Source organism: Ipomoea triloba, chromosome 12 (assembly GCF_003576645.1).
Source record: "Ipomoea triloba cultivar NCNSP0323 chromosome 12, ASM357664v1".
NCBI lineage: Eukaryota > Viridiplantae > Streptophyta > Magnoliopsida > Solanales > Convolvulaceae > Ipomoea > Ipomoea triloba.
In genome coordinates, this window is record NC_044927.1 from 5230129 (window position 1) to 5256078 (window position 25950).

Genomic DNA, 25950 nt, shown 5'->3' on the forward strand with positions numbered 1-25950 from the left:
TTGGTTAAATTAACCGAAAAACCGTAGGTTAATCTAAAGAAAAATATATATAACTTCATCCCATTTGCATTTTGCAAGTTCATAGTCTATCACATTAATTTTAATCACTTATTGGATTGCACAACATTTGTTAACCATATAATGTATAAATATAGTTCATTTATATTGCACTAAACTACTATTGTAAAATGTAAGAAGTAGGCTAATTTCACATCATGTAATAGTTTAGGCAATGGTTTTTAGTACTGTATTTACTTTACAGTTTAGACGCAATTCGTATAATGATCTTTAAGTTATAATATTTTTGGAATTATTTTTTTGAGGAATATACCCACTGTAACTATTCATTAGTTTTCACTTTTCACAAATCAAATAGATGTAGTATATGTAAATATATATTCCCGATAGTTATATTTTCTCCAACTATTTATTGACTAAACTACTATTGTACTTAAGGACATTAATTTTAATTGAATATAAATATTAAGATATTGTTTTTTCGTTTAATAATGTATTCTTTTAGCATTAGTCAAATAAAAAGAATGAGCTATTTTACTAAAAAAATTTGGTTATATTTAACCAACCGGAACCGATCGAAAACCGTCGGTTTCGGTTATGAAGGTTGGTCGGTCGGTTTTCGATCGGTATGAAGGTTCGGTTAAATTTTCTATTATTTCAGTTATTAACCGAAAACCAACCGAAACTGACTGATGCTCATCCCTACTCCTAGGCGCTAGGCACTGACCGGCCACTTAGCGTATCACCATAATCGGTGGTCTAGACAGCCAATCGACTATGCTTCCTAGGCACCGGCTAAGCCGCCTAGTAGACCGATTAGATATTGTTCTTTTTATTTTATTTTTAAAATGGATTATTTCACTCAAATGACATCGTTTTTTGTGAAATAAACCTAAAATTTTCAAACTCTAGATGGTTTTAGGTTGATATATTTAATATTTTAGTATTAACTATTAAAGTATTAAATTGTGTATAATTATTAGTCTTTAAAAAATAAAACAAATTTAAACAATTTTTTAAAAAATAAAAAATACATGGGCGCCTAATGATTTTTTCAACCATGCTAAGTGCCTCAACAATTTTAGGAGTTAGAGAACTCCTAAAGGCATCTAGTAGCCTACTGGTACTTAATGCTAATTCTAATGCAACTGTAGAAATTGGAACAACGAGTATATCCCTTGCCATTTTAGACAATACATGGAACTTATCAGCATTATATTAAGCTTCGACCATCTCAGAAGGTCAAAAGAATTCTCCTCATCCACAATAACCTCAGATAAATAAACTTCCAGCTTAGTTTTTTCCCTACCTAATTCTCTACTCTACAATCTTTGCTTCTTTAACTGAGATTTTAATAAAGATTGAGGTTTCCCAATAAAAACAGAATTAGATATTGAAATAAAAGGAGCAGGTTGTTCAGCATGTTCAACTGGAACATACTAAGACTAGACCGGAAAAGTGGCTACAGAATCATCAAACTACTACTTAAGGCCAGCCATAACCTTCTCAAATAATGATTTACCATTTACCTCACCATATATTTGCTTAAACTAGAAGGGCATGTATTCTATTTTGTCCATAGGGTCCAAGATATTTGCATGGAAGATAAAAAAATTCATCTTATCTGGATCACCCCCAATATTTATCAAACTTTGCCCTCATATTCCTTCGCATAATCTTAACACTGCCAGGTTCAGCTTCTACCATATTATTTAATAAGCATGACAGATCAAAAACCTCAGAGAAAAAGGTACTAGAAGTCACATACAATGAACAAGATATCCTAACAGTCATTTCATATAAAGATTTCAGAATTTTAACCAAAGAAACAACATAACCCCAATCCATGAAATCATTTATATTTCCTCCCAAATCAGTTGTAAAAGAAGTGTCATGATTTTCATACACTTCAAACACGTTTTGAAAGAGCAATGTAGTATGAAACATCATATAGGTGGAGTTCTACCTTGTAGAAACATCAAGACCAAAGAATTTTTAACATCCACCCCAATTAAATCAACTAGATCTCTAAACTTTTGTAGCCTAGCAGGGGGAGCTCCTCGCATACCTAACACAGTCTCTTACTTTCTTCACAACTGTGTCAGATTCTCTCAATTCATCTTGTACCACCAAGTTAAGGATGTGAGCAATGCATCTCATATGCAAATACCTACACCTAACAGTAGTAGAACCCAAGGCAACATTTTTTTCTTTAAAAATCCTAGGGAAGCTAAGTATCATTGCTTGAAGCATTATCTATTGTCACAGTGAACACAAGTACAAATTTCAACCCCCAGTCAAGTAGACAACTTTCTACTGCCCTTGCAATGTTTTGCCCCTTATGTGAAAACACTGGAAAAATGAAATTATTTTCTTTTGGAGCTTCCACTCTCTATCAATGAAATGTGCAGTTATTCACATGTAATTAATCCTTTGCACTAAGGTCCAAGTATCAGTAGTGATACTGACCCTTTGACTGTTACTCCTAAAAAACATCTTCAAATTCACCCTCTCATAAAAAATAAAAAATAAAAAATGTCCCTACGAATAGTCCATCTTGAAGGGATTTTAAACCTAGGGCAGCAAACTAAAACAAACTTTCTAAAGCCCTGACCATCAACAATCCTAAAAGGTAGTCCATCCACAATAATCAATTCAACTAAGGCTCTGCTTATCAGGTCTTGATCAAACACCCAGGTTCCCAACACCCCTTCAGTGCCTTCACTATTAGTGAATGGGAAATCACTCAATCTCAAATGATAAACAAGGCACAGGCATGCACATAAACATATAGAGAATTGAGAGAAATCTAAAATCACGCACTTTGAAAGTTTCATCATATATCATTATCTAGATTCCACAGTTAGCAACTTAGGGGCTTCATTTCGATTTAAAGGTCATATATCCATAAACTTACAACTTATAAAATCCAAAATCAGGCACTTCAAAAGTTTTATCATTTATCTGGATTTTATTTAAGGAGCTTCCACCAAATTTAATGAGTCATTTAAAGGACATATCAAAATAAACTGAAAATTTCACAAATGACATATAAAATCAGGGGGCATTTAAGGGACATTTCAAAGTAATTATAAATTTCATAGATGACATATAAAATCAGAGATCATTTAAGGGACATATCATACTGAAAATTTCACAGATTACATATAAAACTAGGGACCATTTAAGGAACATATCAAAGTAAGCTGAAATTTCACAGATGACATATAAAATTAGGGGCCATTTAAGCGACATATCATATTGGAAATTTCACAGATTACATATAAATCAGGGGCCATTTAAGCGACATATCAAAGTAAATTGAAAATTTCACAGATGACATATAAAATCAGGTCATTCAGGGGCTATTCACAGATTACATAAATGATACATAAAACTTAAAACTTGAAATTAGAGTTTTCAGAATTACTTCGTTTCTCCAATAAATCCCGAGCGAATAAGGGCTTCAGATTTCAACACCGATCAACGGGCTACTAGCTACGGCCTAGGACTTCCACCGCAGGTCATTGGACTACCAGGAATCAGGAATGGACCACCAGAATTACGAATTATGTGAAAGAAAGACTAGTAATACTTTTAAAATGGAAAATTGACATATTAGATCACCAGAACTCCAAAAGTAGATTTTAGAGAACTAAAAGATATTATGAGAGAAGAGGATTAGAGATTTTTAGTCTCTGAGAGAAAATACTAGAGATCAAGAGTAGAGATTAGAGAAGACGTGAACTGAGAAGTAGAGAGAATGAGAGAAGTTAGAGAACTAGAGATTGGAGAAGAGTCTAGAAGAGAGGAAAGGATGCGACTGTGCGAATTGAATGAGAGTCTCAATAGGGTTAGCAGGGTTAAGCGCATATATATACTTAGACTATACGATGTCGTATAGTAAATGCGTACATAAACCCTAATCCTATATCCGATTTTTGGACGGGTCTGGTGAAATTTTATGCCACTCAAATCGAATTCTTCCTTGACGAATCGGGTATCCCAATCGGATATGGATACCTATCCGACATTGTTATCGGGTTTCAGGTTTTAATTCGACTAGATTTTTTTTTTATTTAAATTTTTGGATTATGCTCACCCCTACTTTAATATATAAGTTCCATTATTATAATTAACCGTTATTGTATAACTAAAGTTATCTGATTTGTACTCAAAAAAAAAGTTATCTGATTTGTTTGGAGTAAAAACAAACTTAAAATCTACTCAAATCAATATTATATATTAATTAATAACAGAAGGTGAAGAATGTTCTTTTCTCAGACAAAGTGGGGATAATATATTCTGGAAAACAAAATAAAATAAAATTAAAAAAATCTAAGTTGGATGCATGGGCTGGACCCCACATCAATGATGGTGGCTATTAAGGAAAATAAAAAAATTTCACAAAACTTGACATTCGAAATTGTGTGAGGTTCGAAAGGGGAGGCACATGGGTACACTCTGCACTCCCACATGTGCCAAGATATATACTACATGTTCATTTATTTTATTTTATTTTATTTTTTTTGAAAGTGATTCCAAACAGAGGTTACCTACGAAAATTCCTGTCATGAAATGCCATGTGAGGAGCTTATTTATGTTCAGACTAAAGTCCTGAATCGTAAGACCCACACCTGACATCAATGCTTCTGCGCTTCACTTCATGCATTACACCCAACAGTTTTATTAGTTAGCTTTTCAATTTCTTGTTTCATGCATTTAAGCCTTCATCTTTCATGTAATTCATTTTCCCTTTTTAGATCATCATTATGTGGTTTATCTTTATTTCATTTAGTATATAAAATTTCAGATGAGGAGGGCATCAAAATCTAAATTGGTCAGATAGTTGACTTGATAATCACGAGGTTACAAGTTCAATTCCTAGCGAGAGCAATATAATTTATTAATCTTCTTGATTTGAGCGGATTAGCTATGGACAACTTACCTTGATTTACTAAGGTCACAAAACAGGATTTACTACGTGCGTATCTTCAAATAGTGATTGTGAATTTTACTCGTCACTCAAAGAAGTTTTGTGGTGAAATTTAGCCGTCATTTATTTATTGTTGGCACTTGGCATGTGCTAATATAATAAATGATTTTTACTAACTCAATTAATTATTATATTGAATTTAGATTCCCATATAATACATGGTTTATCTTTCTTTATGTAGTTTCTTCACAACATAATTCATCACAATTATTTAGCCTAACCATAAACTATACACAACTTACAAATATAGAAATGGATATTATGATTTACCCAAAAGAAAAGAAAAGAAATGGATATTATGCAACAATACTTATATCATGAACCATGATGGATGTTGCTACATACACCTAATGTATCACTATTTTTTCTTATTAATTTTTTTCAACTAAAATTTAATTCTATTTTTCTTTTTGTACAAATAAAACTAGTATATAAAAAATATATCAATAAAAATAACGCAATAAAACTAGTATATAAAAAATATATCAATAAAAATAACACTAATTAAGTCATTAGAAATGACACACACACACACACACACACACACACACACACACACACACACACACACACACACACACATAATTAAGTCTATAGATACATAAAGTCGATCATTACTTTAGTCATGTAATAATTATGTGTATTAAGTTCACACACACACCTTCGGGTCCCTTCCCTCACCAAAAAAAAAAAAAAAAATTAAGTTCACACACACACATATATATAATTAAGTCTATAGATACATAAAGTCGATCATTACTTTAGTGTAATATTTATGTGTATTAAGTTCTGCTTTTATGAACATATATAATAAACATTATCAATCTACTACAGTGTGATGAGTAGAAATATTAAATATATATGATGTACTTGTAGTTTAGTGTTTATATACATCAAGTTTAGGTTTATGATAATATACATCAAATAATATGAAAATAATACAAAATGAATGTTATCAAACATGATGCATCTATATTGTGATTTTATATATATTCAGCTATGATGTACATGCAATTTAATATTTATATATATACATTAAAGTTTGAGTTTATGAATATATAATACATATTACATTAATTTAATCACTATTAATAACTTAATTCAGTTAAGTTTTAGAGTTTAGAATCACACTACGATTTCGAACTTAGGACCTCTCATTTAAGAAGTCACAGCTATACTGCCCAACCACAAAGCCTTTAGCAATTGAATGTTATATTTGATATGTCATATAATCATTTTACTTTAATACCTCATATATTTAATAAAATATAATAATAACAATAATATATAAATAGTAGGGTAGTCATTTAATGAGTGATGATTTCTAATTCTTATAGAACTCGAGTTAAAAATGAGCTGAGTATTTTATTAGAGATAATTCCAAAAATGGTCTATTGGCTATCGATAGTTACCAATTTTTATTTTCTACTCTCAATTTGATCATAAGTGATTTCTTAACTATTGATTTTTTTCTAAATTTTGTGCTCCAATTAAATATTCATTTAGTAAGCATTAAATTAAGGATAAAAATGTAAAAATAGGTTTGTTAATAAGATGAATTTGTAATTGCAATAGTGACTTAATGTAATTATAGGTTAATTAAAAAAATATTAATATGAGTGTCATTTAAAAGATCCCATTTATAGTTTTTAAATGTTATATTTGTTATACATTAATTTTATTTGTAAAGAAAAGATATAAATAAATTTAAGTTTTTTTTTTTTGAATGCTACTGACTCTCCTCTATTGAAACACAAAGAGTCAACAATGCCTACTAAGGCTCGATCTCATGACCTCTCATATGGGAGAGTCGTTACATGCCATCTGAGTAACATATTAATTTTTAAAATTTTAAATTCTAAATAATTTTAAAACTTAGCTTTTCAATCGAGGCTGATTGTTAAAGCTAACAAATGAATAATGCATGTATAACAATTAAATATTTATTGTTAACTAGATCAGAGTTGCATTGGAACTAGCTCATCAAATAACTACCATACTATTTTTAGTATTTGGCACCGGAGAAACTCTATATATATGGAGTAAGGTGGTCATTTAATGACTTGTGATACGGTTCAAATGTAACTATATTTAATAAGAAGTATTTAAGTGTTACAACTTACAAAGAAACATGCAACATTTAATTATTGGTTTTAACAATGAGTCTTGATTCGTTGAAATGTTTTTAAATTTAATTAGAATTTTAATTTTAATAAAGTAATATTTTTCTCCCTATAATTCTAAAACAATCAAGACTTCTCGTTAAAACTAACAAAATAAATGTTTCTTTGCAACAATTAAATATTTTTTATTAACAAGAGTTACATTGAAAGTAGATATTATATCCAATTAAATGAATATCTTATTGTTTTTAGAAACTGCCATGATGCCTATTTGGCACGGTTGAACTTTCCTATTTATTTATTAAAATAGGTATTAATAATAAAATTTTAAAAAATAAAGTAAAATAGTGTGTTCACCTAAATAATGGATATGCAAGACTTTATTTACTTTTTTTAAATAAAAAAAAAACTAGAGGGTGAGGGCAAAAAAAAAAAACAATAATAATAATAATTAGTTAAATTCAATGAAATCTTAGATAACCTAAAAAAAAAAATCGAATTAATCACATTCCGTCAAGACAAGAAAAAATGCTGATGTGAAAGACAGGTTGCAATACCTTAGAATCTCAAATAACTTCAACGAAAACATTTATTATGTATCATTACCATGTTTATTTGAGATAACTTGAATCAAATACGGCAAATTATTTTGTGGACTCGAATTCAAAATACACAATTTATCTATTGAATGCTCACAGTTTATATACTGAATGTTCACAATTAAATATTCACAATTTACAGAATGAATGTTCATAATTTGAATTGTGAACATTTTATATATAAATTGTGATGAATCCATGGTATAACTATTGATCGAATACTCTCTTAAAGACATTTCGAATTAAAAATGAAACATTTTAAAAGCCAAAGATTGAAAATATAGCAAATCAATTGAATAGCTAAAAGGGAAAATATTATTATAATATTTGTGAGCTATTATGAATGAACGAGATTTACACAATACATATTCTTGAGTAGTGAGTAAAATTTTCATGTGACCCAAAATAAATCATTATAATTCGGAAATTAAAAATGAATCATGCGTAAGCGTTGACCTTCCTTAGAGTCATTTTCTGTATGAATGTAAACTAATAGACCAGTCATGACGGAAATGTTTAATGTGCCATTAGCTTTAATTACTACGGAGTAATTTGAAAACGATTTTAATACTTGTTATTTTTTATTTGCTCTATCCCATTTTACCATACATATTTATTATTTTATCAAATTAAATATTTTACCCGTTTATTGTCTTTAATATTTATAAATTCAACTTTTTGTTTAATAGACTTGTTAAATACGGAGTATATAAAGTTTATTTATTAGTCGAAAATAAATGAATATTAAATTATAAATTATAAATAATTTTTAATGACGAGGGAAATCCACCGTCACTACTCAAAGGTGTGCACTGGGTAAACTTTGCATTATGACTCTAGTTAGCAAAAAATCATAATAAGATAAAGCAACTTAAAGTGTCCATAGTTGATCCACTACTCAAATCATGAAGGCCAATGGACTGCTCCTGCTAGACATCAAATTTGTAATGTCGTGATTATTAAGTCAACAACATCACCAACTTAAACACAAATTATAACAAAGTTATTATTATTATTTTTTGAAAACCTAACAAAGTTAATTAGTATCTCTTTTTAGAAAAATGCAATTTATTTCTTAATGTTCACCACCTTTATACCATTAGCTATTCATGAAACCGTTAAACAAGAATTTACTTATTGATCAAGTTACATAAAACAATTTTTTTTTATCAGGCAGTACTATATGATTCGCATTTTATTAATAAGTAAATTCTTTTTTTTTATGTGAGATTGGATAAGTCAATTCATAATAATCAATGGATAAAAAAGTACTTTATTACTAAGTCACATGGTGAAAATCATATTAATCAAATAAATAAATAAAACAAATCAAGTAATGTTATATCTTGGGCATGGCCAGTAAAAGGGCCATGTGTAGTACCCGGTAGCTAAGGATTGTTGGGCGGAGGCCGATAAAGCATTAAGGGCGAAGTCCAGCACCAAGTCTGTCTCGTACAATGTGATAATGATCTACAAGTAAGGAAATAAGTTACGTCTTTACTATTAGCCATAATTTTTGGCGTGAGTGATAAGCATTTGATCACAACATTATACAATACAAATGATAAATATTACTCGGTAATAGGTAATTAATTTAGAAGGAATATTGCATCACTCTTTTTTTTTATATATTATGATAATTGTTTAAAAACTCACATCCACTTGGATCCAACATACTATAAGGTAAAACATGAAATATAATGGGAGGGGACACAAAACCGTCTGTGATCCTAAAGTTACCTTTTTACCCAATAAATGAAGACTTGGGGTTTACCGAATTTCAATAGGTTTCCTCAATTTGGGTATTTGGATGCCGACTTTTCTTCTCCCTTTTTCACCTTTTCCTTTTTATCGTAACTAACAATAACAAATACTTGGTATATATATATATTACACGCAACATTTTTATTTCCATCAATTTTTAGTGAATATCGACTGTTCTACAATGTAAATTTGTGCATACATACTGAAGCACAAAGAGTCAATGTTTTCATAAAGTTAAAATATTGACCTCTAATTTAAAATATGTAATAACCTCCTATTTGAAAGAGTCATAGTTATGCCGCTGGACTACAAATTATTTGGCTCCATCATTTTCTTCTCCTTCTTTTTTCTTTAAATTCCTTTTTGCGGAATTTCTTTTCTCCAAATTCCATTTTCTGATTTTCTTTATGAACAACCTTCCATCTCCACAAATTAAAGTTTCTTCCCCCATCCTATGGCCCTTTTGATTTAAGAAGTCCACACGTCAAAGAAGAGGAGACAAATGCCTACAAGTTATTTCCTCTTTGGGAACAGTGACACATATTTTATGATATGATTAGAGCGTTGAAAATAATATTAAAAATCAAGAAATAAAAAGGGGTAACCGGGTAAGGTTTACTATTTCAATTAAAACTTTTTAAGAAACTAAAGTTAAGATAATGCAATGGATCATTTTACTAAACAAAGCATAAGACTACATGTGTGTATATGTTTAAATGTAAATTTTAAAACCCCAATTGTTTATACCAAAATTTTAATTACATATAGTGCTCCGTATCAAACAGTGTTGTGTTTGGTAGCAAGTAATTAATGTGAAAACGATATGATATAGAAGTAGACTTATAAGTTTCTTGGGGGAGATCAGGTGAAATAATTTAAAAATTTTGGAGACATAGCTAGTTTTACATGGTACAAATATAGAATCCATCTATTGCACCTTGTGAGTTGTCCACACTCCCGACCACTTTTATACCTAGTCCAATTCATTGGAATTTGATGTCAAATATGATGTAGACCCTTATATTTTGTGTGATTCTTAAAACAAAATGTGAATACCAAATTTCAATAAAACTGTATTAAATTAAAATTCGATCAACCTGATATTGAAAATCAGCACTACTAACTCTGTGGATGTGATGATCTCTTATTTGGGAGAACCACTTCGTGCTGCTGGCTATTATATATATCCTAAAAAGCCATAGAGCTAGCTATTTGCAATAGAATAGGGTAAACTCTAAAGCACAAACAAGTGAGTCTAAGAAATATAATGATCCATATTAGCAAAGCAAGATCACATTGCAGGTAAGAAGAATATCTGAATAAAATAGTGAGACTTCACATTATATCCCCCTAATACTCGCTGGCTTCCAGTCTTGACATCTTGCCACCCCATGTTCTCCTTCCCCCTTCATGTTCCCACTCCATAACATCATCTCTCTCTCTCTCTTTCTTGCTCGCCATAAGGCTATCCTAATAGCCTCTGACTTTCTCTCTCTCTCTATTTCTCTCCCTTTCAATAACAGGATCGAGCAAGATAGAGCAGACCACATCATTGCATATTTTTATACAAAGGAAACTCTTCAATTTATCTTATTTGCGATTTTTTTTGTACGTAAACATTATATATATATATATATTGCATGATGAACATGATTTCCGGCAACGGCATCATGGCGGCGTTTGTCCCTCCCCTTCCGCCGCCGCCGGAAACTTCCATCACATTCCAAAACCCAGAAGAAGAAAACCACTTCTCTCATCACCATCACGACTTCAACGGCGCCGCCAATGTTTCGACGCTGTTAATGAGGAGATCCGTGTCGTTCACGGGCTTGGAGAGGCCGTGGGAGAATCAGCATCATCATCATCATCAAGTGGACGATGACACGTCGGACGACGGGTGCTCGCAGCTGGGGGAGAAGAAGCGGCGGCTGAGCTTGGAGCAAGTGAAGGCGCTGGAGAAGAGCTTCGAGGTGGGCAACAAGCTTGAGCCGGAGAGGAAAATGCAGCTGGCTAGGGCTTTGGGTTTGCAGCCGAGACAGATCGCTATTTGGTTCCAGAACAGACGCGCCAGGTCTAAGACTAAGCAATTGGAGAAGGATTATGAATTGTTGAAGAGACAATTTGAGGCTCTCTCTGCTGATAATGATGCCCTTAAGTCTCAAAACAAAAAGCTCCACTCAGAGGTAATTAATTATATATACATTTATCTATAGATCCATATCTCCTTTACTGTATAACACTAGTAACCTGACTTTGATACCGTCCAAATGTTATAGTAATTAGTAAGTAGCTAAGGCCTAACTTTATTTTCTTATATAACACCATTACAGAAGTGATGGGGCTGGATTTAGCCCTTTATCAGCCTTTGTCCAATAATTTTGTAGCTATATGATGTTGGATTTGACCTTTGCTAGCCTATGTCCTATGTGTATATATTGTAAAAAAAAGGATTACTTGAAATATGATTGCATGTGATATGATGGTAGCTGCAGTTAATGGCACTGAGGAGCAGGGAATCAAAGGGGAGTGGACCAGGCAGCGCCATGATTATTAATCTGAACAAAGAAACAGAGGGATCTTGGAACAACAACAACAACAACGTAAGTGAGAACAACAGCATTATTGATGTTAATCTGGGCAGCGCCACCACCACAGCGGACAGCCCACTTTACTCCAACAAACATCATCATCATCATCATCATGTCTTGCCGCCACCGCCGCCTTCCTCAATTGCCCAAACAAATCTGCCGCCTCATCATCATGTTCAAGATGAAGGGTATTGCAATATGTTTGGGTCCGCCATGGACGAGCAGGCCGAGTTCTTGGCCATGGCCCCGGGCTCCACAACATTCCCATTGAGCTTCTCCTTCTCTTAGACACCCCAATTAGTAGTATTTTTCGAATTGAATTGAAACAGGGAGGCCAGTTGGAATTAATGGAAAGAGAATATAATTAATTAAAAATGTATGAATGTATGTATGTATGTATGTGTGGTACAGATAAGAATCTGTTCATGTTCCATGCAACATAACATCAGAAAATGGTGCTTTAGTGGGTCTCCCTTTCCCACTCTTTCTTCTCTGGCATGGGTCATCGTTCACCACAGTATAATTATATACTTCTTCTTGAATTGTTGTTTAATTAATCAAACGAAGAAAAGGGGGAAAAAGGTTGGATTGGATTCTCGTCTTGTATTTATTACTGCCGGCTTAATTGCCTGCCACCTCACACATTTCTACCTTTCATTATTTTATTCTATTTTTTTATTTAACGAAGTTTCTTTTCATCATCAGAATCATATTACAGAGTATTTTTTTTTTTAAATAGCGTATACCGATGTGTGTTTGTGTTTGTGTCTGTGTCTGTGTGCAAAAACTGTAACGGCTAACTACTGCCATACTGGCCTGTGGCCCGCCCTACACACGTAATTTAACGAATCAACATTGTGATTATATTATAACTGTAGTAGTCATTTCAAGTGAAAATATATTTTTCAATTGGATTTATAGAATCTTTATTTCTTTACAATCGGTCTTGTGGTTATGGCAAAATATGTATATTCAATTATACTAGAATTCCGCGATTGTCTAGCTAGGTATGAATTATTATCTTACAATATAAGAAAATAAAGTTGTCATTTGTTATAACAAGGTACCTTGATATATGTGTTAAAGGTTAGGGTCATAGACCACTAGACCAAGAGGGAGGCTGTGAACCAAGGGAAGATATCTTAAAGAGAGGGTACGGTTGACAATATATAAGACATCGCAATACACATGTCCGCTCACTATCTTCACTTGTGAGAATTGAACCCGGGTTCTCCCAAAATTCCTCCCCACAAAGGGAACTCACTTGCCACTTGAACTACCCAATTGGGTTACCCACTATTTGGATGTGTCAATGATCTCCACACGAATAAATAGTACATCCTTCCTTCCAATACACAAGATATGTGGCAGTTTGATGGTTAAAAACTTATGTTGTTATACTTAAGGTTGGGGGTTTAAACTTGTGTTGTTATCTCTTTCTTTATGGGTCAAATTCATAGGATAGTAGTGGCAAGGGGCACCAAAGGTGACACATTTATTATTTGTTGATGATAATTTTCTATTCTTAGGAAAACCTTCCTCTTTATAAATTATAATCAAAATTCTCCAATTAAGATTCAAAATCAAACTCCACCTTCTATTGAGAGCTCAATTTCCTCTTTTGTGCCGCTTGTGCTTATGATTTTAATTGTTTGAGAATTTTGAGTGCATTAGGCTAATTGATGACATTTTAAAAATGCTAGCATGCATATAACAATTATAACTTTAGCCTTGAATTTGATAGCTGGTCAACAGATTTGACAAATGAAAAAAATTATGGTATAATTTTGAAGTCAAAGACTAAAGAAAAAAGTGTCAAAATGAAAAAATCTATAGCCATGGTTGTGCTAGGTTCCAAATAGAGACAACACGGTTATCTTCATTCAGGATTTTAATTTTTTGTTCAAAATTGTACGGAGAACAAATTTTCATGTCAAATTATTGTCACATTTTAAAAAAATATACATAAAGTCTAATCAGTGTCAAATCAGCGGTAACATGCAAATAGATAACTCTGAAAATTACATTTTTATGAGAATAAGAGACCATATATCTATGGTTAAGTATAATATATATAAATATTAAATGTATGATATAATTATCAGTTTATACTTTTAATGGACTAAACACATATTTCAATTCAATATTAGAGTTAGATCCCAATGAAAAGGTCAGTTTAGATTTTTAATGAGATAAAAAAACATCTTTCAATTGCTATATGTTTTTAGGATTGGCCATGGTCAAAAGTGTTAAAGTGGCATCCAAGAAAAGGAAAACGAAGACGAAAGAAAAGGAGAGGAACACAAATTCGTTAACACAAAAGAGGACAAGGAGATGGGAACAAGAAGATAGCAATGAGTAGCTGAGCATTGCATTGGAAATGGGCCATTTCACTCCCCTGTGGCTGTTGAACACCAACGACAGGTTTTGCAACTCCTCAACTTCGAAACGTCAACTTCTCTTCCGAAGACATTCATCACGTGACCTATTGCAAATTTTGTGTGGAAAACTGATACGATCCGACATCGTCTTCATTATAGATTGCGGTTGGAGTGATATTTAAGTTAGAGTTATTTTTTTTAAAACTTTCGTGATGGAGTTAAGGGCTTGAATTGAGTATCGACTCTCGTGCCGGCCTAGCGGAGGAGGAAGTTACCTGATGTCGTGAAGGCCCGTTACGTGATAAGGTCCTAAGGGAACCCAAAAAAATCTCAAGTGTAAGCCCCACAAGAGATTGTAGAGTGATACTTAAATTTGAAACCAAACATTCACTCATAAACTACCTTCTTGATTGATGAAGTTAAGGACTTAGGCGAAGGCGGCAACTCTTTTTCGGTGTTTCATTTGAAATTATGAAAAACAAAATATTTTCCCAAAAAGCTTTTCCCAAAAATATTTACTTAGTGTTTATGTTATTACAATTTGGCAAATATTTGTTCTATCTCTCTTATATAAAAGGAAAATGGCCAAATAAGCTTCTGAACTTTACCTAAAAAGTTAATTAAGCCATTAAACTTTCAAAAATTGCAATTAAACCCACAAACATATTATTTTGGAGCAATAAAATCCGCAAACCTGTTAGTTGACTTGCAATTACAAGTCACCAATAGGCGTGTGAGTTTCATTGCTCCAAAATAAAATATTTTTGAGTTTAATTACAACTTTTAAAATTTTAAGGGTCTAATTGACTTCGTAGGTACAATTTATACTCTTATTTAACCATTTTCCCCTTATAAAATACAATTTACTTAATGTATGTTTTGAATTAATTATTAACATCAATAACAAAATGATCGAATTAATTGAGTATTAAAATAAAATTTAAAAATGATCAACAAAATAATACGGAGTACTAAATCTTTTAGCCAATATTTTTTATAATGTCATGGTCGGCCAATGATTCATTTAGGGGAATATTAATTTCTTGAGCCCAATTGATCACTTAACCATTGTTTTTCTTAGGTACAAGTCCAAATGATGTCCTCAACTCATGGGCCTCGACCAATAAATTCATGTCTCTTTTTAAACACAAAATAATATGGTCTCTACAGACTACTCTTCGTCTAAGTAGCATTGAAATAGGCTGGTTATACCGCAACTCAATTAGTTTTTAAGTGATAAATTATGAGTAAGTATATATGGTCGAGTTTTAACAATTATAGTGAGAGTTTTATCCAATATAATTAGTTCTTTATGGATAACAAACACTGGTCGTCTAGTTCTTCCATCTAATTGGCAGCTATGTCATTGTGATTAACTCTTCTACTATCTTGTCGAGTAAGGATGTGGAAAATCTGAAGGTGAGGAGATTATGTATCGCTGTTAATGAACCGAAAGTGAACGAACGGAGGTTGCTCGTGTTTGTTTGTTAAGATTTTTGAAGTGTTTGCGTTCGTGTTTATTTGCTAAAATTTTTGAAAATCTTATTCGTGTTCTTTTATTAAGAGTTCTTTAGTTAGTTTACATTTGTGAACACATTTACAAACATGTTCGTTAATGAACACGTTCACGAATTTGTTTGTTCATGTTCATCAACGCTTAATAACCAAACATATGCGGATTTTCATGATCACAATTCATTCATGAACAAAAAATAATATATGTTCACAGTTCATTCATTATATTCACAAACAATAGTCTATGTTCACAAACAATAAGCTATATTCACAATTCGTTCATGAACAAGCAAATAATCTATTAATGGTGTGCCAGTTTCTACTTGTCAAAATGATATTAGAGAGTTGTTTGGACTTTTTGAAGAAGATCTATGCTTTGATGAATATGTGTTTGACCATGATGAATTTTGGAGGCTTATTCGAAAAGATGCTAGAATTGAAACTCGTAATTTTTCTGGAGATCGAAACTTGTTGAAATGAGAGTTTTCCAATCTGACTAAAATTGTTTCTAAGTGTGTTTTTGGCAAACTTGGAGGATATAATGGAGCAACTTGGTGTTAAATTAGACTGGAGTAGTAAGTCAATTTTTGATAGATTGTGTGCAAATCTTGGTTTTACTGGCAACGTTGGATATGGTTTTCTTGTTAGTGAAATATTAGGCAGGAAAGCAGTTAAAGATGGGAAAATCAAAACCCATCACAAGATGCAATTATTAGATAAGGCTCTGTTCGGTAAAATAATTAGTCTATAAGACAATTTTGACCACTATTAATTGTTTGACTTGGTTAAACAATCAATATAAATGTTTGGTTAATTAGTTTTTTGTAACAACTTATTACTCTAAGATGCTAAAATTTAAAAATTGCTCAAAGTAGCTTTTTCATTTAGCTTTTTGATAAAGGCCATATTTGTTAAATGGTTGTTAGCTTATGCCGTTAGCTAATTGGGTTAGAAGGTATAATTAATTGATAATATTAATTGATTGTAGAAAAGTGTTTGGTAAATTAACTAGCTGATAGCTGTTTGGTATAATTACTTCTATCAAAAGGCTAATTAAAAATATTGTTTTGAGTAGCCTTTTGAAATTTAGTATTTTGGAGTTACAAAAAACTTATTAACCAAACACTTACATTGATTTTTTAACCAAGTCAAATAACTAATAATGGTCAAATAGGTCAAAATTAGATGATAAACTAATTATTTACCAAACAGCCCCAAAATCATTTTACCTATAAGCAACTAGCTATCAGTTAATAACTTATTTACCAAACATATTTCTACAATCATCTAATACTATCAATTAATCAAACTCACTAACTCAATCAGTCAACCTCTATTTACCAAAAACTCCAAAATGTCTAAGTATAACTGTTCAATAGAAATTAGCATTTTCCAGCACTGTTAGAAGTTCACTGGCGATGATTTCACCATTTCCGGGCAAAACAAAGAAACAAGTTCACTTCACTTCTCAAACTGTGAGTTGTGTAGGCCTTACTTTGAAAGCTACTCCGGTCGCCTTAGTCGTCTCTATCTCCCAAACTACTTTTATTTATTATATTTTAGGGATAATAATTTCCAGTTTCCTACATTAACATTACACTGTTTCTGTCTTTTCGCGCGTGTACATATACTCCTCTTCGAGAAAACCATTGTGCCCCCCCTTCATAGTTCTGTGTACTGACAATTTGATTCGGCTTTGGGTATTTGTCCGTTTCCTTCTCCGTATTGGTAATCGAGTTCATAGTTTTCAATGTCAGACGGCTTTCCTTTTCTCCGGGCTCGCATTGTCCCTCTCATTTCTGCACATCTTTTCTGCGATTTCAGTACTCCATTCGCGCCCTCTTTCATCCATTTTATCATCCCCCCGCTGTCTTTCTATTTGGTTTAGAATTTTAAACTTTAAGCTTTCATTTCTTCTCCCCACTTCTTCATTTCTTTGTGTATTTACTTCATTGGTGCTGAATAATCTTCTTTTCTGGAGCTTGGTCAGATAACTTTTCAGTTTTAACGATTTTGGAATCTCTGAATCGAACACAAAAAAGCAAGAATCTTTGGGTTGTGTCAGAGCCAGTGAGGCTGTATATGATGTATTAAATTCTTGATTTTTTTTGGGTAGAAACCGCAACTACTATTCAAGTGTATATGTAAACCCGTATTGTAACCCTTTGCCTTAAACGAGTTCAGGTTGTTCATTTGTTCATAACTGACTAGCTCAAATTAAAAAGATTGAGATTTGGACTCGTGATCTTGTGATTACAAGTTTGTATCTTAGCTATCTTGGCTGGGGTTATCCATTAGATTCTTGATTTGGCTATAGATATAGAAGAATTCAGTTTTTGAGATTTGAAAGGAAGAAAAATGGGTTCAGGTCCTGAAGAAGCTGGCAATGCCAAGTCTTCAGGAATGGGCAAATCAAAGTCTAGAATGGGGAAGAATAATGATGATGATGATGGTGGTGCTGGGCAGAGTTGCCGTTGGTTTAACTTGTGTTTTCTGGGGAATTGCATGCCATCAAGGTCCAGAATAGATATCTCTGTTAATAGACCTGCCACCACTCATCATGGTAAAACCACCTTCTCTGTTGATATTCTTCTATATGGTCTATAATGCATAGTTTCCTTGTTTGTTGGTTCCACATATGTTTTCTTGAAATTTCAGGTGTATTTTAATGATTTTCCTATGAGATGTTTTTGCAATGTTCCTTGTTTGTATCTCCTTGCATTATGTTAATCTTCTCAGTGTATGCTCTTATTAATATATTAGTTATGGATATGACATGATTTTTCTGTTACATATACAATTAAGCAGATGCCAAAGGTTTTAGTGATACCAATACAGACCCTCCAGTTGCTTTAGTTTTATCATCTTCAGCCACGAGTAATATGGAAAGTACACCGCCCGCTCCCAACAGAGGCGAGGAACTGAAAATCGCCTCTCAGCTTCGGAAATTCACTTATAATGAGCTAAAAGCAGCAACGAGGAACTTCAGACCTGAATGTCTTCTTGGCGAGGGAGGCTTTGGATCTGTTTACAAAGGTTGGATCAACGCAAATGGATGCACGCCAGTAAGGCCGGGATCAGGACTCCCTGCTGCAGTGAAGACTCTCAATCAAAATGGACTTCAGGGTCATAAGGAGTGGCTTGTAAGGAAACATTATATGCTTAATTTGCTTTGGTTTTTCGTTTTTCGTTTTAATTGGATTAACATTTGCATTTTGTCGACTTTCTTCTGCTCACTTACAAGTCGTCCTCATTTGACAGGCTGAAGTAAATTACCTTGGTGAACTCCAACACCCACATTTGGTGAAATTAATTGGCTATTGCATGGAAGATGATCAAAGATTGCTTGTCTATGAGTTTATGCCCCGAGGAAGTTTGGAAAACCACTTATTCAAAAGTATGTCTCGGGTTTTATACTTTAAATCTATGAAATTGGATAAATCTTCAACTGGTCAATTTAATGCTTATGCTCTACAAAATATTATAAAACCATAGATGGTTTCATGCTTTTGATTTCCTTCTGAAGACTAATCATGCAGTGTAATTATGTGTAATGAGTGTGCAATATGTTAGAAAGTTTTCTGAAACATTTAAGCTTTTCTAATGGAGAGATTTTTCTTTCTTTGAATTACTGCATAATAATTACCCTTCAAGTGGATTACTTACCATTAGAGTTGCTTTATATGTTTATCAAGAATCAAGATTCTAATGACCGTCTCTCGTGCGCTTCAGGATCCCTGCCGCTTCCTTGGTGCATAAGAATGAAAGTCGTTTTAGGTGCTGCAATGGGCCTTGCTTTCCTCCATGAAGAAGCTGAAAGGCCTGTTATATATCGAGATTTTAAGGCATCTAATATCTTATTGGATGCGGTATACAATTCGAATCCCTAATATACATTTTATTGTTTCTATACACCCCAACTTATATCATTTTCTTCTGCACTTGGCCTTTCAGGAATACAATGCAAAGCTCTCTGATTTTGGACTTGCCAAAGATGGTCCCGAGGGAGATAAGACTCATGTATCAACACGAGTAATGGGAACTTATGGTTATGCTGCTCCCGAGTATGTCATGACAGGTGAGCTAGATTACACTTTATTCTTGTTTTTTTCTTTTCTTTCTTTTTCTTTGATCTGTAATGTTGTATTTCAGTTCTTTATCCGTGTGCTAGCTACGGTTAGTAGCTAGCTTAATTCTGATACCACTTGTTAGGATCAAATGCTTATCACTACGCCAAATGCTATAGTGAGTAGCGAATGCGAAACTTTATTTTCTTATAGATTGCCATCACATTTTCGAGAGGCAGGTGTTGGACTTGGCCGTTCACCGGCCTCTGCCCAACAATCCTCCTAGTCACTAATTGATAGACTTGACCCTTTATGGGCCTCTGGCCAACAATTTGACACAAAAGAAATACTTTGTTTCTTTGGCAGAAAAGAAAAACTTCCTAAATCAACTGTTTATTATGAAATTTTCTGTAGCTTGCATCTTTTTCTTTGAAGGACTAGAAGTCTAGAAAGTCGGGAACAGTAGACCAAACTTCCCTTCCAAGCTTTTTTTTTTTTCTTGAAAATCAAGTTGATGCCTAGAGGAATGGGAAAGAAGAGGGGGTGGACGAGGGTAATGAGTTTAAGGAGAGATTTAAGGTGCAAACTAATTAGCATAATATCTTCATATTACTTTGGGATGCTTTTTAAGATATGTTCCTTTTCCCGTGTTTACTATCCTGTTCTCTCGGCCGTTTCCCCACAAATGATGCTTGACAGATTTTCTGCATTCCAGGACACCTGACATCAAGAAGTGACGTTTACAGTTTTGGGGTAGTTTTACTCGAGATGTTGTCTGGGCGGAGATCCATGGACAGGAGCAAAAGGAATGGGGAACACAACTTGGTTGAATGGGCACGCCCATTTCTATCAGATAGGCGTAGGTTTTATCGGGTGATAGATCCGTGCCTTGAAGGTCACTTTTCTGTGAAAGGAGCACAGAAGTCAGTTGAGCTGGCTGCAACTTGTCTTTCCCGTGATCCAAAAGCCAGACCCCTAATGAGCGAAGTTGTTGAAACACTGAAGCCTTTGCCCCAAATGAAGGACATGGCTTGCGACTCGCCCTACTTTCGTGTCATGAAATCTAGGTTTGCCAGTGCCAACCCAAGTGCCAGGAATAGTCACAGGCTAGAACCAGGATTAGCATTTCAAAAAAGGCGGCCAGCTCGGAGCCTCTCTATACCTGTACCGAATGGCCCTCTTGCCTCTCCATATAACAATACCTTTAATCATAGATCACCAAAACCTAGTATTCGTTCACAAGAATGCTAAATCCAGCAGGTTTGTCAGCCAGGTTGAGCAACTATGAGATCTCATTCGATCTATTTGTTCATGTTAAGATCAAGCGTTTATTACTATGCCAAAAGTTATAGCTTGTAGCAAAGGTACAACTTTATTTCCTTATATCGCCACATTTTTAGAGGCAAGGTGCTAGGCGGAGCCTGATCCCTAGCCACCTGGTGCTGGGCGGAGGCCTAATCCCTAGCCACCTATGCTGGACTTGGCTCTTCACTGATCTCTTCCCAACAATTCAGTACCGAATTATTACATAGTTGCAAATGATCATCGTATTATCTGTTGAACCGAGCAACTAACATGTTCTAGAATCCTTTGTTTGTTGTGAAAGTAATGAACATGGAGTGATGATAGGGGTGTGTTGGAGTAACTATAGTGGAGGGGAAATTAGGGTGATTCACAGCATCTGGGAAGCCCTGAGTCTCCAAGCACACAGCAGCATAAGACTGGTACACTGCTCCACTTTTGCCCTTCTTATCCTTCAAGTTGTTAGCTGTATAGAGCTGAACCCCGGGCGAATTCGCCTTCAGCATCATCCTTATACCGGACTTCTCATCGTACACTATCGCCACTTTCTTCATCCACTTACCATCACCATCAACAACATAGTTATTGTCAAAACCGCGCACCTTTCCAGGTGCAGGGTCGGGGAGTCTGTTGAGTTGTGTTCCAATGTCGCGAGGTTTAAGGAAATCGTAGGCTGTGTTGTTGATTGGAGCAATCTCTCCTGTGGGAATTTGCTTGTCGTCCAGAGTGGTGATTTGAGATGCAAATAATTGAAGCTTTTGGGATAAAATATCCCCACTGTCATGGCCTCCAAGGTTCCAGTAGGTATGCTGGGCAAGGTTCACTGGAGTTGCCTTGTTCATAGCTTTTGCCCTCATGGCTATTATCAACTGGTAAGGCTCCTTTAAAGCATAGGTTACAGAGGCAATAACATCCCCGGGGAATCCTGCATTCAAGTAAATTTTAGATTTCAGTTGAGTCACTATGATTTATCTCTCCACAAACTATGGAATCAGGGTATGACAGTGTTTGGAGTGGATGATTCCACTTTTTTGTCACTAGTTTAAGATCTTAGAAACAAGAAGAAACTATACTATAAAATGTATAACACATATTTCTTCTGTTCAATTTTATGTGTCTGATTTAATAAATTACACTTAACTGAAATTATTTTTAATTAAAATTTTCATAATATTAAGTTTAGTATTAATATATAAAATTTATATATTTTAAAACTATATTAAAATACTATTAAACACACAAAAAAAAAAAAAGTAAAAAATGAAAGATTAATTTGACTAATCAACATGGTTGTAGTAGGCGCTAGACGCTAATCGAACTGTAGAGTAGCGCCTAGCTCCTAGGCGTCTAACTATAAAAAAAATAAAAAAAAATAGTGCACATATGGGTGTATACCATATTATTTATATAATAAATATAAAATATAAAATAAAATAAAAATTAGCAAAACCGATTCAGCTGAGTTAACTCGGCTAACTCGATTGAATTGGACGAGTTAACTTAACTCGGCTGAGTTCGTCACCAACTTGGCTGAATCGACCGAGTTGGGCGCCTAGGTAGCTAACTAAGCAGTCAACTGCTTAGACGGCCGCCTAGGAGGTAATTCGCCTCAGTCTAGGGCCGCATAGTGCTTAGGCGACTTCCTAGGACGATTTTTACAATAATGCTAATAAATAATAAACAAAATAGATAAAATGAGAGAGATAAAAGTGGTTTGTTTTTCTGACCTTGATCACCATCAGGGCTGTGGTAGGTGAAGGTAATGCGAGGTCGTGGACCATTGGGCACGTGCTCTTTAACCTTCCACGCAAGTTTGCCAAATCCTTTGGGACCACCTACGTTGGATTGGCTTCACATTACTATTGACTAAATACCTATTCTACTCACACAAAATAGAATCTGAAATTTAGCCAAATTTCATTAAATGCTGGACCGCCTAAATTTAATGTAGTATGCTATAGAGGATATGATTGGTGTCTGAATCTGAATAATATATTCTAATTTTATTAGTGGAAGAAAATGAAAAAAAAAAAGTGAGTGATATTATTTTTTTTATTGAGCTAATTAATTAGTACATATCATGTATGTAAGACGGGATTAAAAAAAATAATTACATAATTATACACGCAAAAGATAAAAATTCCATGTTATATTAGATGAGAGATATGAGGGAACATTTCATAAATGAGGCATTATTACTTGTCCTTTTCTTTTGTCCCACCACTAAATGTTGTGCACTTGCACTACCAATTTGAATCAAATCAAATTTAATAGGTTATTTTGGAAACAAAATTATTACCATAATTTCGGTTAATAATTGAAATCTTAAAATTTTTATCAAAATTTTTCCATTCTAGGAACCAAAAACATATGCAAGATTTAAAAAAAAAAATTCTGATTTCACCTCAAGCGGTACTAGCTAGTTTTAAAAGTTAAAATCAAGCTTCACAATTCACCGTGCAACACTATAGGTACTCTAATTTTTATTTATTTATTTTTTAAAATAAAAGTTTCTTTTAATTTTCCTAAAATCCCACCGACAGCAAGACTGTCCGCAACAGGCGGGATTATAATACTTAATATGCGCAGAACATAACGCTAATACCCTTTTGGAATAAAATGAAGATAAGATATGTATGTACCATGAATAGTGTTGTTGCCACTGTTAGGAATAAGCTTGTAGAGGGTACCATTCAAAGTGAACTTTGCACCACCAATCCTATTGGCCACCCTTCCAACAATGGCCCCGAAGTTTGATGTGTCATTCTGCACAATATTATATTATATAATTCTCATTTCTCAATCATAATTAATTATGGTTTACTTTGACAATTCCAACAAAAAAAAAAAAAAAAACACGCAGACTACTTCATCTCCAACCAAACCATGATCCATGAAGGTCGTCGTCGTTGACCAATCATCAATTAGTCCATTTAAAAGAAATGAACAAACTCTAGTATGATCCTGAAATATTGCTTGTACGAGCTTAATTAACTGATTCAATATGCAATATTTAAGAAAAGAGGACAATGTTCGAAACTAAGCAACGACAGTGTAGGAATTATGTCTAAAGTGGGCAGATCTTTGTGCACACCAACATTTGATTCATCCTCTCCCATACTTTGTCAGCCAAAGTATGAGGGGTTCTTGAGGTTGGAGAATTGACCATTTTAGAGAAGAATTGAAGAAATGTTTATGAAGAAGCTAAGAAATCCGGCCATGATGAATATAATCGTAACTCACCAAGTACTCATTAATGGTGTCATACCCAAGAACAATATCTGTCAACTTTCCTGGAAAACAAAACAAAAAACACAAATTAAATTAAGATTTGGAAACGCTAGCTCCCATATATATGTTCCAAAATAGATATATACCGTTTTTATCAGGAAGGATAACGGAGACGATCTTTGCACCGAAGTTTGTAAATTTGAGGGAGAAATCTCCTTTCTTAATCTCATAGAACCCAACCTCTTCCTCCTGTCCATTAACGATTGACCCTGGAGCAACACTAAAACCCACGAAAAACATCATTAATGTTAAACCTAAAGCTGAAACCTTTGACATTTTCTCCATCTGATCTGCTTTAATTCATTACTCCTCTCCGGCCTGCTTTTATACACCACACAGGAGTAGTGCATGTCTTTCTGTGGGAATAATAATAATAATGAATATGGACAAATGGGCCAAAAAGACTTTTTCTTTTTTCCTACATAATCAAAATATTACAATGTAATCGAAATCAAATTAAAGGATAAATGCAAAATAATCCAAAAATTTTGGAGTAATATTCATTTACTATCATATCAATTATAATTAATTACATCTCTACTAAATTATCATGTATATTAATGACCATGCCAAACACGCCTACAATTACTACTAGTGTAATATTTTTATTTGATATGCAGATTCCTTTATTAACTCATGCTGATGTCATCCAATTCACTAGTAATCCAAGAAAATAAATACGGAGTAATTTTTGGGGGAAGAAAATAAATAGTTTTTCATTTTTAATTTGGGAGTGATAATTGTAACTTGGGGGAAGCATTTTTCTAATGGTAAAAACTTGTGTGAGATAAAAGGGGTCAGGTCAATATGAAATGTATATAATACTTATACTAGCAAATGTAATAATAAATTAGGAATAAAATTGTTGGTTTTATCTCTCACGGAATGGTCGAACGGCAGGCCAACACCGCCGAAAAATCGACTAACACGATCGGAAAACTAGAGTAACTTCTCAGCCCTCATTGTATTATAAATTGTCTTCGAGTACAATGAATCGCTTATGCCTCTCTCGAGGCTTAGAACCCCTATTTATACAAGCTAAGAGGGATTTCTCCCATAAGAAACTTCTAAACTACTTTAGGAACCCTTTCCTTATTACATTTAGGCACTTTTATAATCTATCTCGACCTTCCTTCCGTATCTCCCGCCTTCCGCCGCCAAACTCTTTAGGAAACTTTCATATCCGCTTGTCTTGCACCGCCTCTCTTACCTCGACCCCTTCTAGGTTGGTCTGGTCCGACTTGTCTTCTTCTTACTTATTTAGCCCGACCTTTCCTCTATGGTAATTAATCGTTTCAATAGCAAT

The 25950-nt window shown here is 33.6% G+C and overlaps 3 protein-coding genes across 4 annotated transcripts; 2 read left to right on the top strand and 1 right to left on the bottom strand.

Moving 5' to 3' along the window:
- The first annotated feature begins 10863 nt into the window (after positions 1-10863).
- Positions 10864-12685, top strand: LOC116000073 (homeobox-leucine zipper protein ATHB-23-like). Of its 2 annotated transcripts, none has more exons than XM_031240089.1 (2): positions 10864-11683; positions 11987-12685. In XM_031240089.1, exons 1-2 carry the CDS (start codon positions 11141-11143, stop codon positions 12374-12376), a joined length of 933 nt encoding a protein of 310 aa, XP_031095949.1. In that variant the 5' UTR covers positions 10864-11140; the 3' UTR covers positions 12377-12685. The 2 variants fall into 2 exon arrangements, with proteins under 2 accessions (XP_031095949.1, XP_031095950.1); XM_031240090.1 differs by having other exon boundaries at positions 11993-12685.
- A 4907-nt stretch (positions 12686-17592) lies between these two features.
- Positions 17593-21621, top strand: LOC115998769 (probable serine/threonine-protein kinase PIX7). The gene is made up of 6 exons (XM_031238424.1): positions 17593-18547; positions 18793-19127; positions 19246-19381; positions 19717-19853; positions 19939-20062; positions 20767-21621. The coding sequence occupies exons 1-6, from the start codon at positions 18343-18345 to the stop codon at positions 21300-21302; spliced, it is 1473 nt and encodes a 490-aa protein (XP_031094284.1). The 5' UTR covers positions 17593-18342; the 3' UTR covers positions 21303-21621.
- On the bottom strand, positions 21549-24989 carry LOC115998770 (aldose 1-epimerase-like). The gene is made up of 5 exons (XM_031238425.1): positions 24731-24989; positions 24597-24646; positions 23996-24119; positions 23081-23188; positions 21549-22278 (listed from the first exon to the last, which is right to left on the bottom strand). Exons 1-5 carry the CDS (start codon positions 24927-24929, stop codon positions 21632-21634), a joined length of 1128 nt encoding a protein of 375 aa, XP_031094285.1. The 5' UTR covers positions 24930-24989; the 3' UTR covers positions 21549-21631.
- Positions 24990-25950: the final 961 nt, after the last annotated feature.